The sequence below is a fragment of the Saimiri boliviensis genome, chromosome 21 (genome assembly GCF_048565385.1).
Source record: "Saimiri boliviensis isolate mSaiBol1 chromosome 21, mSaiBol1.pri, whole genome shotgun sequence".
Classification (NCBI taxonomy): Eukaryota; Metazoa; Chordata; class Mammalia; order Primates; family Cebidae; genus Saimiri; species Saimiri boliviensis.
The window spans coordinates 15,204,487-15,220,094 of record NC_133469.1 but is presented as its reverse complement, the minus strand read 5'-3'; the positions used below and the strand labels follow the sequence as shown (position 1 = coordinate 15,220,094).

Below are 15,608 nucleotides of genomic sequence, written 5' to 3'. Positions count from 1 at the left end.
CACTAAACCTCACTCAATAGTAAAGAATTTGATTCTAGTTTCAGATAATGTCTTGTATAACTCACATACAAATACACACAAAACAATGCCATAGCCATTCTTCTCACCACTTCCATTTCTGCCAAACTTCTCAAATTCTTTCCTCACATTAGCTTCTAACAACACTTTACTGACATCACTTTCATGCAATTTACCATATTCCACCTTATATTATAATTACTTACACATCTTATGCATTCTTCCCTAAAACTCCTTGAAATGAACTGTTTAACTGATTTTCAATCATAAATGAAGAACATACTTGGGCTGGGCATGGTGGCTCACACCTGTAATCCCAGCACTTTGGGAGGCCGAGGCAGGTGGATCACTTGAGATCAGGATTCCAAGACCAGCCCGGTCAACATGGTGAAACCCCATCTCTGCTAAAAATACAAAAATTAGCCGGTCATAGTGGCACATGCCTGTAATCCCAGCTACTTGGGAGGCTGAGGCAGGAGAATTGTTTAAGCCTGGGAGACAGAGGCTGCAGTAAGCCAAGACTGCGCCACTGCACTCCAGCCTAGCTGACAGAGCTATACTTTGTCTCGAAAACAACAACAAAAACAGATTTATCTTTCTGCCTTAAACTACTAAAATAAATAAATAAATGAAACAACAGCACTCAAGACATTGTCTAGTAGGCAAGGAAGGAAAGAGATTCCTGAGGCATGAAACAAGCAAGTTAAGCTTTACAACTGCCCCAACTTATCACATGGATAAAGTTTCCAGGCCGTGTCAGAGAAGGAGGGACCCAGGCAGCGCCTGGTGGGTTCCATGAATTGAGAAGATAGACCTGCAAGTCCGGAGAAGCCAAGACAACACATGGGACATTAATAAGCATTAGGTTCTAAGTGACTATATAATTTAACTCTCCCATTCTACACTTCAAAAGAGGCTAATATCAATGAATTAGCAAGTTAAAAATCATTACTTAACTCAAGAAATATTTGCTGGATGCTAACATTGAACCACTGTACTGGAGAAAGTTGCAGAGAGAAAGAGAACTCTAAAGTACTCAAGTACTCAGTTGAGTGATGAGACTGCCACATCTACGCATTAAACTTCCAGAGGCTGAGGAATGAACCACCAGAAAGAAATACAGGGAACAGTGCTAGGAGCTCACACGGTGCCAAGAATAAGCCTGTTCTTAACAGCCAGAGTGGAAGACCTAATGACTTAAGGAGCACCGGTTAGAGTCTTAAAAAGAGTCTCGCCTCAGTAGTCAAGAAATTTAACCAGAGACTAAACACAGCTCTAGTCCTCTAACAAAGCTTTAAAAACAATAACTGAAAGGATCAAACTTTTTCTTTTTTCTGAGACGGAGTCTTGCTCTGTCGCCCACGCTGGAGTGCACTGGCGTGGTCATGGCTTACTACAACTTCTACCTCCAGGTTTCAAGAATTCTCCTGCCTCAGCCTCCTGAGTAGCTGGAATTACAGGGATATGCCACCATGCCTGGCTAATTTGTGTCTGTGTGTGTGTGTGTGTGTGTGTGTGTGTGTGTGTGTGTATTTTTAGTAGAGACAGGGTTTCACCAGGTTAGCCAGGCTGGTCTTGAACTCCTGATCTTGTGATCTGTCCGCCTCGGTCTCCCAAAGTGCTGGGATTACAGGCATGGGCCACTGCACCTAGCCAGGATCAAACTTTTTCTAAGGAACTTAGCTGTGCCCTAGATAAAGCTCAAGAATATTTACAGAAATAAAAAATTATCCAGCATCCAACAAGATAAAATTCACAATGTCTGGTATCCAATCAAAAATTACCAGGCATGCAAAGAAGCAGGGAAAAGATAACACATAATTCTGAGAAAAATAAATCACTCACAACTCATCCAGAACTAATATATATGTTAGGATTAGCAGACAAAGACATTAAAATATCTGTGTTTCATATGTTCAAGATACAAGAAGAAAAAAAAAATGAACATGCTAAGAAGAGACATGAGAGGTGTGAAAAAGATCCCCATAAAAATTCTAGAGATGAAAACCGTAATCTGAGATTGAAAAAAAACACACTCGCTGGATTGAATTGATGACAAACTAGATGCTGCAAGGAAAAAAAAAAAAAGGTAAGTATACTTGATGTTACCACACAGAAATTATCCAAAAGGAAACAGCAAGAGGGGAAGAAAAAAAGACTTGAAAAAAGAACAGTGAGCCTTGAAAATGACACAGAATGGTTGATTAGGATGTGCTATATATCTGCGTTGACAAGTTTTCAAAAGTAGTATGTAGAGAATCTAACTCTTGGCCATCCTGAGTGCAAGGCAAAGGAGAGAGGAAGACGACTACACTCAATATACCACATTTGGTATACTTGCCATGGGTTGCCAGTCCCTAAGATTTCATTGTCACCTTTCACTTCTCTTTCTCTGTCGTGCCCCTTCCCCATTTGCAGGAGTCATGCCGTTCTTCCTTCTTGCCTGACTTCCCAGGATGCTAGAGCTCCTATGCCATTTACTGTCATGCTATCTTTTGGATACACACAGGCTTCCACTTCCGCTAGATCATCTATAATACAAGACTTTCCTGTGTCCCTCAAATAGCTGTTTATTCCAAAGTCCTCCCAATCTTCTAGCCATGTAAAGCATCTATTTCTCAAACTACATGTGTGTTAAGTATTAACTGATTTAAATAATAAACATTAGGTTATAAGTGACTACCCATTTTAACTCTCCCATTCTACATTTCAAAAGAGGACACTATCAATGAATTAGCAAGCTAAAAATCATTAATTAACTCAAGAAATATTTGCTGGATGCTAACACTGAACCAGTTATGTTAATAAACATTGGTAATATAGTTCCAATCCTGAAAGAATTACAGTCTGATGGAAAAAAAAAACAAATATACTCACAATTACAGTACAATATGAGCTAAAAGAACAATGCATATAGAACGCTAATGAAGCACAGAGGGACAACTCTGTGAGACAGGAAAATTTCTAAAGTAGGTGAAGTCTAAGCTGAATCTTTAAAGACAAATTTAAAGATTTAAATGTGGGAAAAAACGCATTCTGGCCAAAAGCAATAAGTAATAGTCATGTGTCTTGATGACAGGAATATGTTCTGAGAAATGTGTCCTTAGGCAAGCTTGTCTTTGTGTGAACATCACACAGTGTACACAGTGTACTTACACAAATTTAGATGGTATTGCCTACTATACACCTAGAATATATGGAATAGCCTATTGCTCCTAGACTACAAACTTATGTAGCATGTGATTATACTGAATACTGTAGGCAAACATAACACAAACCTAAGTATTTGTGTATCTAAATATAGCGAAGGGATAGTAAAAATACAGTATTATAATCTTATGGGACCATTGCTGGGTATGCAGTCTGTCGTTGACCCAAATGTTGTTATACAACATATAACTACATGCAAAATATAGTTTTAAAATATATGAAAATATATATAAAAAGCAAGAAGGTATAAAATACAGCATATGGAGGGAGAAAGGAAGTAAAGGAAGGAGAAAAACCTTCATATTTTCTGGGGCTGGCGAAATGAGAGAGCGAATCAGGGGATTCATTCTATTATAACAGAGATTCAAGATGACCTGCCAGAACCACTCAAAACTTTGTTTCTGTCATCAAGCTATGTGGGAAAACCTTACCTATGCTATAAATGAAATTGTGAGGTCCTGTATCCCTCTAAGAACGGGATCCGCAAACTATAGCTCATGGTTCAAAGCCAGCCCTCCAGCTACTTTTGTATAACCTGCAAGCTAAGCATGGTTTTACATTTTTAAACAGTTAGAATCACATTTTGTGACACATAAACATTACATGGAATTTAAATTTCCATGTCCATACTTTTACTGGAACACAGCTACAACCAACCATTCGTTTACTTGTTGTCTATAGCTTCTTCAATGCTTCATCAGCAAAACTGGGTAGCTGTGATACAAACATGGTTTACAAAGCCAAAATTGTTTACTATTTGGTCCTTTACAGAAAAAGTTTGTGGATCTTTCCTCTAAGTTAAGAGTGTTTTCAAAACCCAATCTCCTTCACTTAAGTCCCAGTTTATCTCTTCAAAAATTCTTACAAGAAATCATAATTAGCATTAGGAAAAAGAATATAGTTGTATCATTTGTGGACATAAAAGCATTCATTTATAATTTCATAAAATAATTACTGACTTCCACTATTGAATGACAGTAACCTTTGAGTGATCAGAGCAAGAGTCAGAGATTTAAAGACTGGTAGATTTTTGCCAATCAGCTGACAGCATGCTTTACAGTGAAGAGAAAAAAATATTCTATTTATTCTGTTTAGGAGTTCAAGGTAATATCCCCTCATTTTTTAAGTTATAAATTGCCAGCAACACTATGTTTAATGATCTATAAAAACTGATTAAAGCCAGTTGGGCATGATGGCTCATGCCTGTAATCCTAGCACTTTGGGAAGCTGAGGTAGGTGGATCACCTGAGGTCAGGAGTTCGAGACCAGTGTGGCCAACACGGTGAAACCCCATTTCTACAAAAATTCCAAAAATTAGCTGGGTGTGGTGGCACACATCTGTAGTCCCAGTTGCTTGGGAGGCTGAGGCAGGAGAATCACTTGAACCCAGGAGGTGGAGGCTGCAGTGAGCCAAGATCGTGCCACTGCACTCCAGCCTGAGCGACAGAATGAGACCCTGTGTGAAAAACAACAAAAAAGAAACTGACTAAAGCCAAACATGTTATCATAAAACAAAACTTAAAGATATGATACTTAATACTCATAACTGTAGAAAGATGTTTAACTGAATGCTGGGAAGGAGGAAGGAGATGAAGACAGGTTGGTTAATGGGTAGAAAAACACAGTCAGAAGAAATGGGTTCTTCTTTTTTTTTTTTAAGACTGAGTGTTGTTCTGTCGCCAGGCAGGAGTGCAGTGGCACAATCTCAGCTAACTGCAACCTCCACCTCCCAGGTTCGAGCAATTCTCTTGCCTCAGCCTCCTGAATAGCTGGGACTACAGGTGTGTGCACCACCATGCCCAGCTAATTTTTGTATTTTTAGTAGAGACGGGGTTTCACCATGTTGGCCAGGCTGTTCTCGAACACCTGACCTCCAGTGATCTGCCTGCCTCGGCCTCCCAGTGTGCTGGGATTACAGGCATTAGCCACCACGATGAAACCCCATCTTTACTAAAATTACAAAAATTAGCCGGGTGTGGTGGTGCATGTACCTGTAGTCCCAGCTGCTCGGGAGGCTGAGACAGGATAATAGCTTGAACCCAGGAGGCGCAGGTGGCACTAAGCTGAGATGTGAGCCAGGATCACACCACTGCATTCCAGCCTGGGCAACAGAGTGAGACTCAGTCTCAATAACAACAAAAAAGAAGTTCTAATGTTCAACAGCACAGGAGGGTAACTGTGGTTAACAATAATTCATTGGATATTTCAAAATAGCTCGAAGGGGAGATCTGAAATGTTCTCTCTATACAAAGAAATGACAAATATTTGAGGTGATGGGTATTCTAACTACCAATTTGATCATTACACATTGTAGGCATGTATCAAAATATCTTATGTACCCCATAAATATGTACAATTATGTATCAATAAAACTTAAAAAGTAATCATAATTGATATTTTTACTTAGTAATTAGACATAAATAATACACTATTCATAAAAATTAATGTAATTAGTCCAGGACAGTCACTAATCATTCTGGAAAACATGTTTTCATATCTATGAGGAATAATTCAAGGAAGTAGGAAAAATAAGCAAAAGCAACAAAAGATTAAAGGGAACATTCAGTAGTATCTTCAAATATTTGGTTTTTATGTAGAAGACATGAAACCACTCAATGTAACTCCAGATGAGAAAGTGAGAAGGAGTGAGAAGATAATAATGAAAACAGATTTTAGCTCATAAAGAAAACTTTTCTACTTTTCAACGGCCAACAATGGAGCTGTTTATCTATTAAGCGCACAGTATCATGGAAGACCATGTGATTTCGGCACTAAATAGATCTCCAGTTTGAAACCTAACTCTGTCTGTTTCCAGAGTCACCAGGTTGCCTGACCTCCAGAATCTCGAAGTCTCATGCAAAAAATGGAAAAAACCTCACCTACCTCAAAGATGACTGACAAGTGATACATAATACGAATAATTATGTTTGTAAATGTGATACATATGTAAAATTGACTGGTACAAAGTAGGTATGCAAAAAAAAAAAAAAAACTTATTTTAATAATGGTCATTATTAGTGGTGGTTAAGAACAGAAATGCTGGAGCCAAACTCCTTAGGTTTCCTAATTTCTACAACACGAACATTAATAGTACTGCTGCGTAAGTATACAAGGTTGCTAAGTAGAATAAATGCCCTAATATATGTAAAGCACTTAAGACAGTGCTTAATGCACAATATGTACTCTGTCATTACTTAGTATTATTAAATAATATTAATATTTTTATCATAAAATAATGTATATTTTATTATATATTATAATAATGAAGTCATTTTATTCAACAATGAATTCCATTACTCCAAGTGTTTTATGAAAGTCTTAGGTCAGAGATGGAAATTTCAGAAACGAATCAGTGTCTCAACTAAATTAATTTATTCACACATGCAACAAATATTTACTGAATACCCAATACCTACAAGGGGCATTAAGAGTACAGTGGTTAAGAATATCAGTTTCTAAGTCAGTCTGTCTGGATATGATTCCCCATAACATCTCTTAGTAGCTGTCTGAACTTAAGACAATTTACTTAACCATCATATGCCTAGTTTCATCTTTTGTACAATGGAGATAATAAAGCCTTGCTGAGAGGATTCAATGAGTTAATGAGGGTAAAGTGCTTAGAAGAATATCAGTACCTGATATTAATATATCATAAGAATATATAAAGATTAGCTATTTTTATTATGATGACTATGTGCCAGGCAGTGTTCTACAAACTGGGAATATAACAGACTGCTGATGAAGTTCCTGATCTCAGGCAGCTTATGTTTGGGGTCAGAGGAGGAGACAGACAACAAACAAACATATAAAAATCAATGATAAGAACTAAAATCACTGACAAATGAAGAAAAAGCAGAATGAAGGTAGGAGTGATAAGGGAGTGCTGGTTTAGATAGGAAAGTTAAGGGAGAGGTTTCCCTTGAGAAGTAATATTCAAGAGTAGAACAAGCCATATGGGTACCAGTGGGAAGAGCATTTTGGGCAGGGAGAAAAGCAGAAGGTCCTGAGTAGGAGGGTTATCAGGTGTGTTAAGAGAACAGCAAAGAGGCCTGTGTCACTGGAATGAAATACAGAAAGAAAAGGATGGTAGGAGATGAGGCTGGAGAGACAGCCAGGTTTCTGATCATGCAGGGTCTTAGAGACCTTTGTAAGGCCAAATGATTTTATTTAGAGACTGAAGGGGAGCAACTGTAAGGTATAAGCACAGGAAAGACAAAATCGGACTTGCATTTCAAATGATTCACTCTGGCACAATGACATCTAATGAATTACTTTCCTGAATTTAATCTAATAGTAATAGAGAAACATTTCAGACTCTGAGAAATAGACGCAATACATCATGATGGCAGAACGCAGCATTTCTGACTGCCTAGAAGAGGCTGAACACTAGAGCCCATTAATAAAGGTGCTACAATCAAAAGAGCAAAGTATTTGCTGCAGGGAAGCATTCTACTTGTGTCTGGCAGGCTTCACGTACAAAGTGTTGGGAGGAAACGTTTAAAAAAGATTTGACAGTGGTTTGGAAATGTTGGAGAAAAAAGGAGTGAGGAATTATGACTTCAGAAGGAAACATGCAGGATACCAATAATGTCAGATCCCAGAGAGGGAACAGTACACCCTAAGAAGACCAAGGTGGGTCAAGGGGGCTGTATCAACTAGTATGACTGACTCCCAGAAACAGAAACAATCTATCATAAAGAGATGTCCAAGAAACAACCCCTAGGTATGGAATTACCTGATGAAAAGTTCAAATTTGAGAGAGAGAAAATTGTTTGCATATGGCAATCTGTGTAGATGAGAGTTGGGCATTTCTCAAGGGAGAACAGAAAACTGGAGGAACAAAACCGGGAATTTAAGCTTATGCCTTATCACTGAGAGGAATGAAGAATGTCATTGCCTTTTAATGTGAAGATGTCTTCTGTAGCAATACAAATTTCAGTAGTAGGTTGTCAAATATTAAACTTACCTGGATTCAATTGCAAAATTAAGGAGAAAGATAAAGGAAAAAAATAGAGGAAAGGGGCAAAAAAAGAAAGAAAAACAATGTGTGTAATTGGGGGTTCACTAAGATGGAAAAAAACAATTTAGTGAGTCAAGATTGCTGGGATTTCATCATAGCTTCATTTATGAAATTCTGGGTATCTTTTCAAGAAAGCTAAGTAATTTTTAGAAAAGCAACGTTTTTCAAGAGACAATCTTGGCCTCGGCAAGGAAATGGTTATAACTGAAGATATGGAGCAATGTAGAAGAATTCAGAAGGAAACCAAATCTCTGGAAAAAGTGAGGCTTTTTTTTTTTTTTTTTTTTTTTTCATTTTAAAGGAACATAAATCTAGTTTCCAGTCCACAATCCCCGCCTATCCTCCAACTCCCCCAAATCCTGCAAGCCCATAGAAAGTGGAAAGTATGCCAAAACAAACAGTGTGGCTGCAGCTCCGTGGATGAAGGGTGGGATGAGGTTCGAGTGGCAAGGGAGCATGACTGGCAGGCAACCAAATGGAATCACTTTAAAGCAATGCCACAAAATGGAGACTAATGAGATGAGGGCTTTCAGAATTCAGAGAAAATGGGATATGCTTAGCAAAATCACAGAATAGATCCCCTACTCCAATTCCTTTTAAAAACCAGACAAACAAAAACAGAGGAAAAGAGAAAACGAAACAAAGCAAAACATACCTGCTCTCTTATCTGTCTTTAATTAAAGCATAAAATACCGCCCCCCCTCTTCTCTTCTCCCAACCACCCAGGACCAGAAGAGCAACTGGCAGCAGCTCAGGTGAAAGACTTCAGCCTTCCAGTTACAAAGAGGGGAGATAGCAGACAATGGAACTGGTGATTCATTACAAAAGAATACACTCTGGAGCGGCCTGCTGCCACATGGACTCACTGCACTATTTAAAGGAACAGCAACCCCCTTTCCAACCTCCCTTATTCCTAACACCTTCCCTCCTCTTGGTCCTGATGGAAAACAGATTTTGAAGAAAATGCCAGCAAAGCACTGAGCTGTCCAAGAAAGGGAGGGCTTTGTGTTCCATGGAAACTGGCAGTCTTATACCATAGTAGAGCACAAAAATTTTCTTTCACATCCACATTGTAAAATCTTTTCCTCTCTGCCTAGTACACTTTCCCTTTCAACAACAGATAGTATAACTGAGTTTGAGTTTGGCTAAACATTTATTCTTTACTAATTAGTGTTGAAGTCATTTGCAATTTTATTTTTTGAATTTTACATATAGTACAAGAATGATTTATATTTCCTTCATATTCCACATTGCTATTTTCATAAATGTGAGATGCAATGATTTGGCCTATATACTTAAAAATTTAAGAGATCTCAGTGAAATACTCCTAGAACATATACATGAACAGCCCATAAAATTAATTTTTTAAGTATCACTTAAGCATGTCTGTCTGCTTTATTAAAATTTTGTGATTAAACTGTCATTTGCTTCTTAGCAGAGCACTGATTACTTACTATAAACGACAGAACAGTTTACCAATTAAAACAAAAACAGGCCCTATAAAACTAGAGCATATGTAATAATAAAGCACATATACTGTGCAGATACTGACAAGGATCTAATACCGTAAGATGAAAAAGTCATCCACTGAAATCCCTTTTCCGACAACTGGGAGATGGAGACTGGGAACTACAGAACCGGTATGATCTGAAGATGCAAAGAACCTAGGTAGCAAAACAGTGAAAACATACCTATACATCCCTATTACATTATAATAAACCATTTAACTCTCATAACCCAGCCCTAACCAGTATAGACATTCTATGTTGAGAAGGCTTATGTGACAGGTCATTTTCAATTGTTAGGATTGGATGTCTGGCTCAAAAACACACACCCAAACACACACACACCCATGTATGCATGCATGCACAGCACAACACAACCACAGGACAAATGAAAAGATGTGGCCCAGCTGGTTATTTCCTTGGATTTTTCTCCCTAGATTGCTAACAACTATGTACATTACAGTAACACAGAAAGCAGATTCAACAAAACAAATAGGCTGGAATACTGAAAATTCACATATTTGATATGCTATCCTTTCCAGTTATCCTTTCCAGTTGTATAATTTCAGGATGGGCAAAAACTCATAAATTTTCTTCAGTATTTAGCATATCCTGATAAAACATGGTGATTTTATTATTAGAATTATTAAGCACCCCAGAATCTTTGTTTCCATTTATTTTTTCTACTTCATTCCTAAAATTATAGTTTCCTTAAATACTAATTATTACAACCACAATATTAAGTGTGCATAAGCATGTGCACTCTGACTTAATGCTCACACACATCACACTTACCAGCTCCTCTAGAAATTAAGGGGAAATGTTCCAAGAGGCAACAGAAAACTCATTATAAAAATTTCCATTTTAGATAATTCTTTCACTGGTTAAAAAATATATATAATGAAAAGTCAACTCACTGAAAAGCCTTCAGTAATTGCTAAGAAGAGAGCTGTTATCCTCTAATAGTGCCAGTTAATAAAAATTGAATGAGGGCTACAAGGTTAAGCAAGTATCATCTCTCAAGCAACAAAGAGAACCCAGAAATAGGATTTCTCTTTTACATACATTTAAAAAAAAAAAATAAAGCAGTATTTCAAAAGAATAAGCCTGATGACGAGGGAATAAGACAAAGAAGATAAATATTTCAAAAGCTTCTCCACTTTTCCAAAAGGAGGAGGAGTTTGTTGAAAATTTCTAAACTTAGATTTGGTGAAAAATTACTTTGAAAAGATATCTTTGAAACTTCCCTTTCCTCTGGGTCACAATGGGAAAATCTCCCTACAGGTTTCCCTCCTTCCAAACAGCACTGCAGGGCATTATATAACTAAACAGGATTCCAGCCCCTAAAATGATGCCTCTATCCTGATAGCTAGCTGGCTCTCTCGCCCTCCTGGTGGTGACTGGGAGAGGAAGGGAATACAGAAAAGGGCAACCTCCTTAAAAGGAAAGCACTATCCAGTGATGAAATTTCCCCACAGAGCACAGAAACCTGGAGTGAAACTGATCTTAAGTCTGAGACTAAAGGACTTGAATATTCCACAGTGTAAATGATTTCTCATTGATAAAGTGGAGCCTCATCATTTCCTGTCAACCTAAACATAAAGGAAAAAGGGTAATGGGGCATACAGACAGATGCTAACAAGAAAAATTGCCTTGCCAGGGAGAACTGTGGAAGAGCATTCACCTTTCCATTTGTCAGGAATGACTTGCTAAAATGCAGATTAGATACTGCCTGGCATAACCAAAGAGAGGCAGGGAGAAAGAGGGGAAAAGGAGGAGGAGAGAGAAAAGGGGTTTGGAGGGGGGTTGGGGGAGAGAGTGAGTGGAGGAGAGAGAAGAGGACAGAAGAATGAAAGGGGAAAGAGGAAGGAGAGATATCTTCCATTTCCTACTCGCTCTCCTTCAAATGTATTTTAAAGCCTGTGTGATTGTGATTTATACCTTCAGATTTGTTCTCCTGTCAAGGAGGGCTCTACCTGCCTCTGTTACACCTGGATGCTCCCACTGAAAATCTTCTTTGCCAGTAACAAAGCCGTGAAAATGAAACATTCTTTCCCAACCTTCATTTTTAATAAGGAGTTTAGAGTAACAGCAAAACTACAATTCCATAGCCAATCCTGAGAAACCAAAGTGAATAAGGAATCAGATTTCCCTATAACACAAATTTTCTGCAATTCTTAAAAGGAATCCCACTCCCCTCTTTTTGGCAGTCTACAAGAATCTCTTCCTACCTCTGCAGTCTTTCTCTCCCTCCCTTTTTCTCAGAACCAAGACAAAGAGGTAGACAAATCCCCACAGGGTCTTTCCTGAGCTACAGCTGCACAGTACAGGAAACAGGAATCTGCTATGGAGTTGAGGGAGGGGGAAGAAAGGATATGGATATATAACACACACATAAACGGACTCCACAGACACAGACTTTTTCAGCTGATAACAATAAATCTGGGCTGCTCTAAGAAGATAATAATAATTAAAACTCTTCTTACTATACTCCACCCTCAAACCTTCATTTAGATCCCAGAGAAGAGAAAAGACATACCGAGTTAGCAAAAATCTTACCTGAGTTACCATTTTCTTTTTCTCCATAAACCAAACGAATAGATGATAAACCCTTCAAAGCAGCCGTGCAGGGGCACACCTCCACAGCTTTCTTTTCCACCCCCCTCCCCCCCAGTCTAGCTATTTAAGGGTGGGTAATTGATCTCCCTTTATACCGTTTTCCTTCCTTTTTCTTTCTAATGTTTCTTCCTTTCTTTTCTCTTCCTCTCTGCCAGTCTCTCCCCCTCCTTCTTTCTCCAGCTCCCTCCCATATCTCAGGCAGATGGCTGAAGGAAGCCCCACCCCTGAATGCCTAAGGTAATTAATCAGAGTAGAGCCCCACCTCTTCCTCCTCCCCCCACTCCCTCCCAGCAGGCTGACATCTCCCAACTCCAGAAGCAGGCCTGCTGGAGAATGGCAGTTTGGTGTGCGCTGTGCGCACGCGTGTGTGCGTGTACGTGTGCGTGTGCGCGCGCGCGCGCGCGCGTGTGTGTGTGTGTGTGTGTGTGTGTGTGTGTGTGTATGAGAGAGAGAAGGGGGAAGGAGGGAGAGAGAGGGAGGGGCAAGCGCCACGTGCTGGTGTATTTAAGGATGCGATGATGGAATTAATTATATAGCACTAGAAACATTCATAGCAGCTTACTATAGTTAATATAGATTTAAGAGATTCCAGCCATGAAAGTCTAATAAATGAGAAATGAAACAAAATTATTTTTAATATTAATAAAACATTTGTACTGATGTACAATTTATAGATGCAGTGAATTTAACAAGAAAGATGTGAAGAAGTGAAAAGCTATTAGATGACCACTAACTGGAAGGTTTTTCAAGGAAAAGGAATATGCAAGAACTTGCTTGTCCTGGAAGACCAAATCAGCCTTGTGAGAGCAAAGGACTACAAGAGAGGAGAGAGGTAATGACAGGTAATTTAAGTGGGTTTTTTTCCTACTGTAAAAAAAACCTGGAGACTCTGAAAAACGTGTCTACAAATATGACTGCTTAAGAAACTTGAGATATATACAAAGGTGCATACAAATTTGCTTAAGGCTTCCAGCTTCAATAAAAATTTTGGTGAACTGAAAATTCACTCTTTGTTTTCTCCAGCCTTCTATGTTTCATTCAGCCTTTATTGAAAAATATAAATCCTTTCTTATATGTGCCCTGGAAATTCGTGTCATTATTGTAAATTGTAATTGTTATGGAGTGCTGTAAATACAGGTTTAGGAGAATACTGACAGTAAGGGTTTCTTTAAAGTTCTCTTATAAAAATAATATAATTGGCCGGGCGCAGTGGCTCAAGCCTGTAATCCCAGCACTTTGGGAGGCCGAGGCGGGTGGATCACAAGGTCAAGAGATCGAGACCATCCTGGTCAACATGGTGAAACCCCGTCTCTACTAAAAAATACAAAAAATTAGCTGGGCATGGTGGCGCGTGCCTGTAATCCCAGCTACTCAGGAGGCTGAGGCAGGAGAATTGCCTGAACCCAGGAGGCAGAGGTTGTGGTGAGCCGAGATCGCGCCATTGCACTCCGGGCCGGGTAACAAGAGTGAAACTCCGTCTCAAAAAAAAAATGAAAAAAATAAAAAATAAAATATATATATATATAATTAAAAACTGCATCAAAGATGTGGTTCAGTCGAGAGGTTGGTCTAATTCTGCCCTTTACTAGTGATCTTAAAAAGATCTTTAACCTCTGAATATAAATTTCATAATTTCCCTATTTTATAGTAAACATTCAAATAAAACAACTTATGTAAATGATGAGTTTATTATTTTTATCAGTTGTCTCATAAAATTAAGATTCTCTAATTTTTTAAAGCATTCTAATAAATAGGATCCCATTCTAAAGGATTTACGAGATATTTTAGTTACGCTATGTATTTTTAGGCTATAACCTCTAAAAGGCTACCCAAAGGTTAAAAAGATTAATTCCAAAATTAAGTTTCCCATTTTTATCTATTTTTATTTTTTACAGGCCCACAGCTAACATCACAAGCTCTCCATTTAAAAAATAAACATTTATAGAAATCAAAAATCAAAACAGCAAATCACACTGAGAATACATGGTTTGTTGCTGTCTCCATAAAAACTGCTTGGCAACATGCAGAACCAAGCTTTTAAAAATGCTCTGTATGGGCCAGGCGCGGTGTCTCACACCTATAATCCCAGCATTTTTGGATGTTAAGGCAGGAAGATTTCTTGAGCCCAGAAGTTCGAGACCAGCCAGGGCAACATGGTTGAAGCCCTGTCTCTACTGTGAAATAAATTTTTAAATTTTTAAAATTAAAAAAAAAAAAGTGATATATAACACTCTTGGCTGGCACACTGCCAATACAACATCATTAGACCCACCCTAAATTAATAATCATTTTAACAATGCTGAAGAGAACACAGGAACTACAAGACCATCTGTGGAACCTGGAGAAACTGATGTAACATAGTGTGTCAGGCTCTCTTATGTACATTTTACAGATATCTGTATCCTTGTGGTATAATCCATAATCATAATTTTTTTAAAAATGAGATATACAAACATAAGGAAAAACGCTGAGTAAAGTAACTGAGTAAAGTAATAATCAGTAGTAGGCCTGTTCTTAATTAACACTTTTTAGAAGACAGAATATATAGTACTCTGAGTTTGTAACTGAAAAGCCAATCAGAAGGAGATAAAAAGCAGTCAAATTTTCTTAAAGTGAGTAAGTAGAAAATGGGCAGGTGAGTTTCACTGGAACCAACAGCAACCCAGTGTATTTTGGGAAAAAAATCTAAATCATATTAACGGCATAATTGTGTTTTCAGTTCTATATTAATTGAAATAAACCTCAGAATCAGTATATATCAATCTCTGAATCCCCTCATTCATTACACTGTTCTCAACAAAAAGCCAGGGGCACCAAGAAGACAGACTATCCCCCACCCCATAACCTATCCTTAGAAAAGCAGCAGCTATCTTGATGCTTAGGCATGACTGCAGCCTCTATTCATCTTGGAAAGAGACAAGGCCCCCAAGGTGTTTTTTTTTTGTTTTGTTTTATTTTGTTTTTAAAGAAAAGGGCAAATGAGGAGTTCCCATATGCAAAAAGTCCAAGACTAGGATAAAGGTTTCCTCAGGCCAGGGATTCATGCTACTTTTCTATATTTAGAACCAGTATTTTACAATGCAAATAGGCTTAAAAATTTATTATAAGAAATAATTGGTACAAGCTTTAAAAAATGTTAGAATGATTTTTATAAACTCACTGAATAACAGGCTTATAGTGAGGTCTGACTGGCACAATGATATTCTGAAGTGTGTCCCTGGCATTATAGAGGACAA

At 38.1% G+C, this 15,608-nt stretch overlaps 1 protein-coding gene across 35 annotated transcripts in view; it reads right to left on the bottom strand.

The window, feature by feature from the left end:
• The window catches only part of RBFOX2 (RNA binding fox-1 homolog 2), a 284,620-nt gene that overhangs the window by 81,804 nt on the left and 187,208 nt on the right, over positions 1-15,608 (bottom strand). The window contains exon 1 of one of the 35 annotated variants that reach the window (XM_074390862.1): positions 12,313-13,665. The exons of 31 other annotated variants lie outside the window; for them this stretch is intronic. In XM_074390862.1, the coding sequence (XP_074246963.1) occupies positions 12,313-12,339 (27 nt within the window). In that variant the 5' untranslated portion in view covers positions 12,340-13,665. Of the gene's footprint in view, positions 1-12,312; positions 13,666-15,608 lie in introns of those variants that run through there. 3 more of the 35 variants (XM_039463134.2, XM_003932918.4, XM_003932916.4) reach the window with 3 other exon arrangements.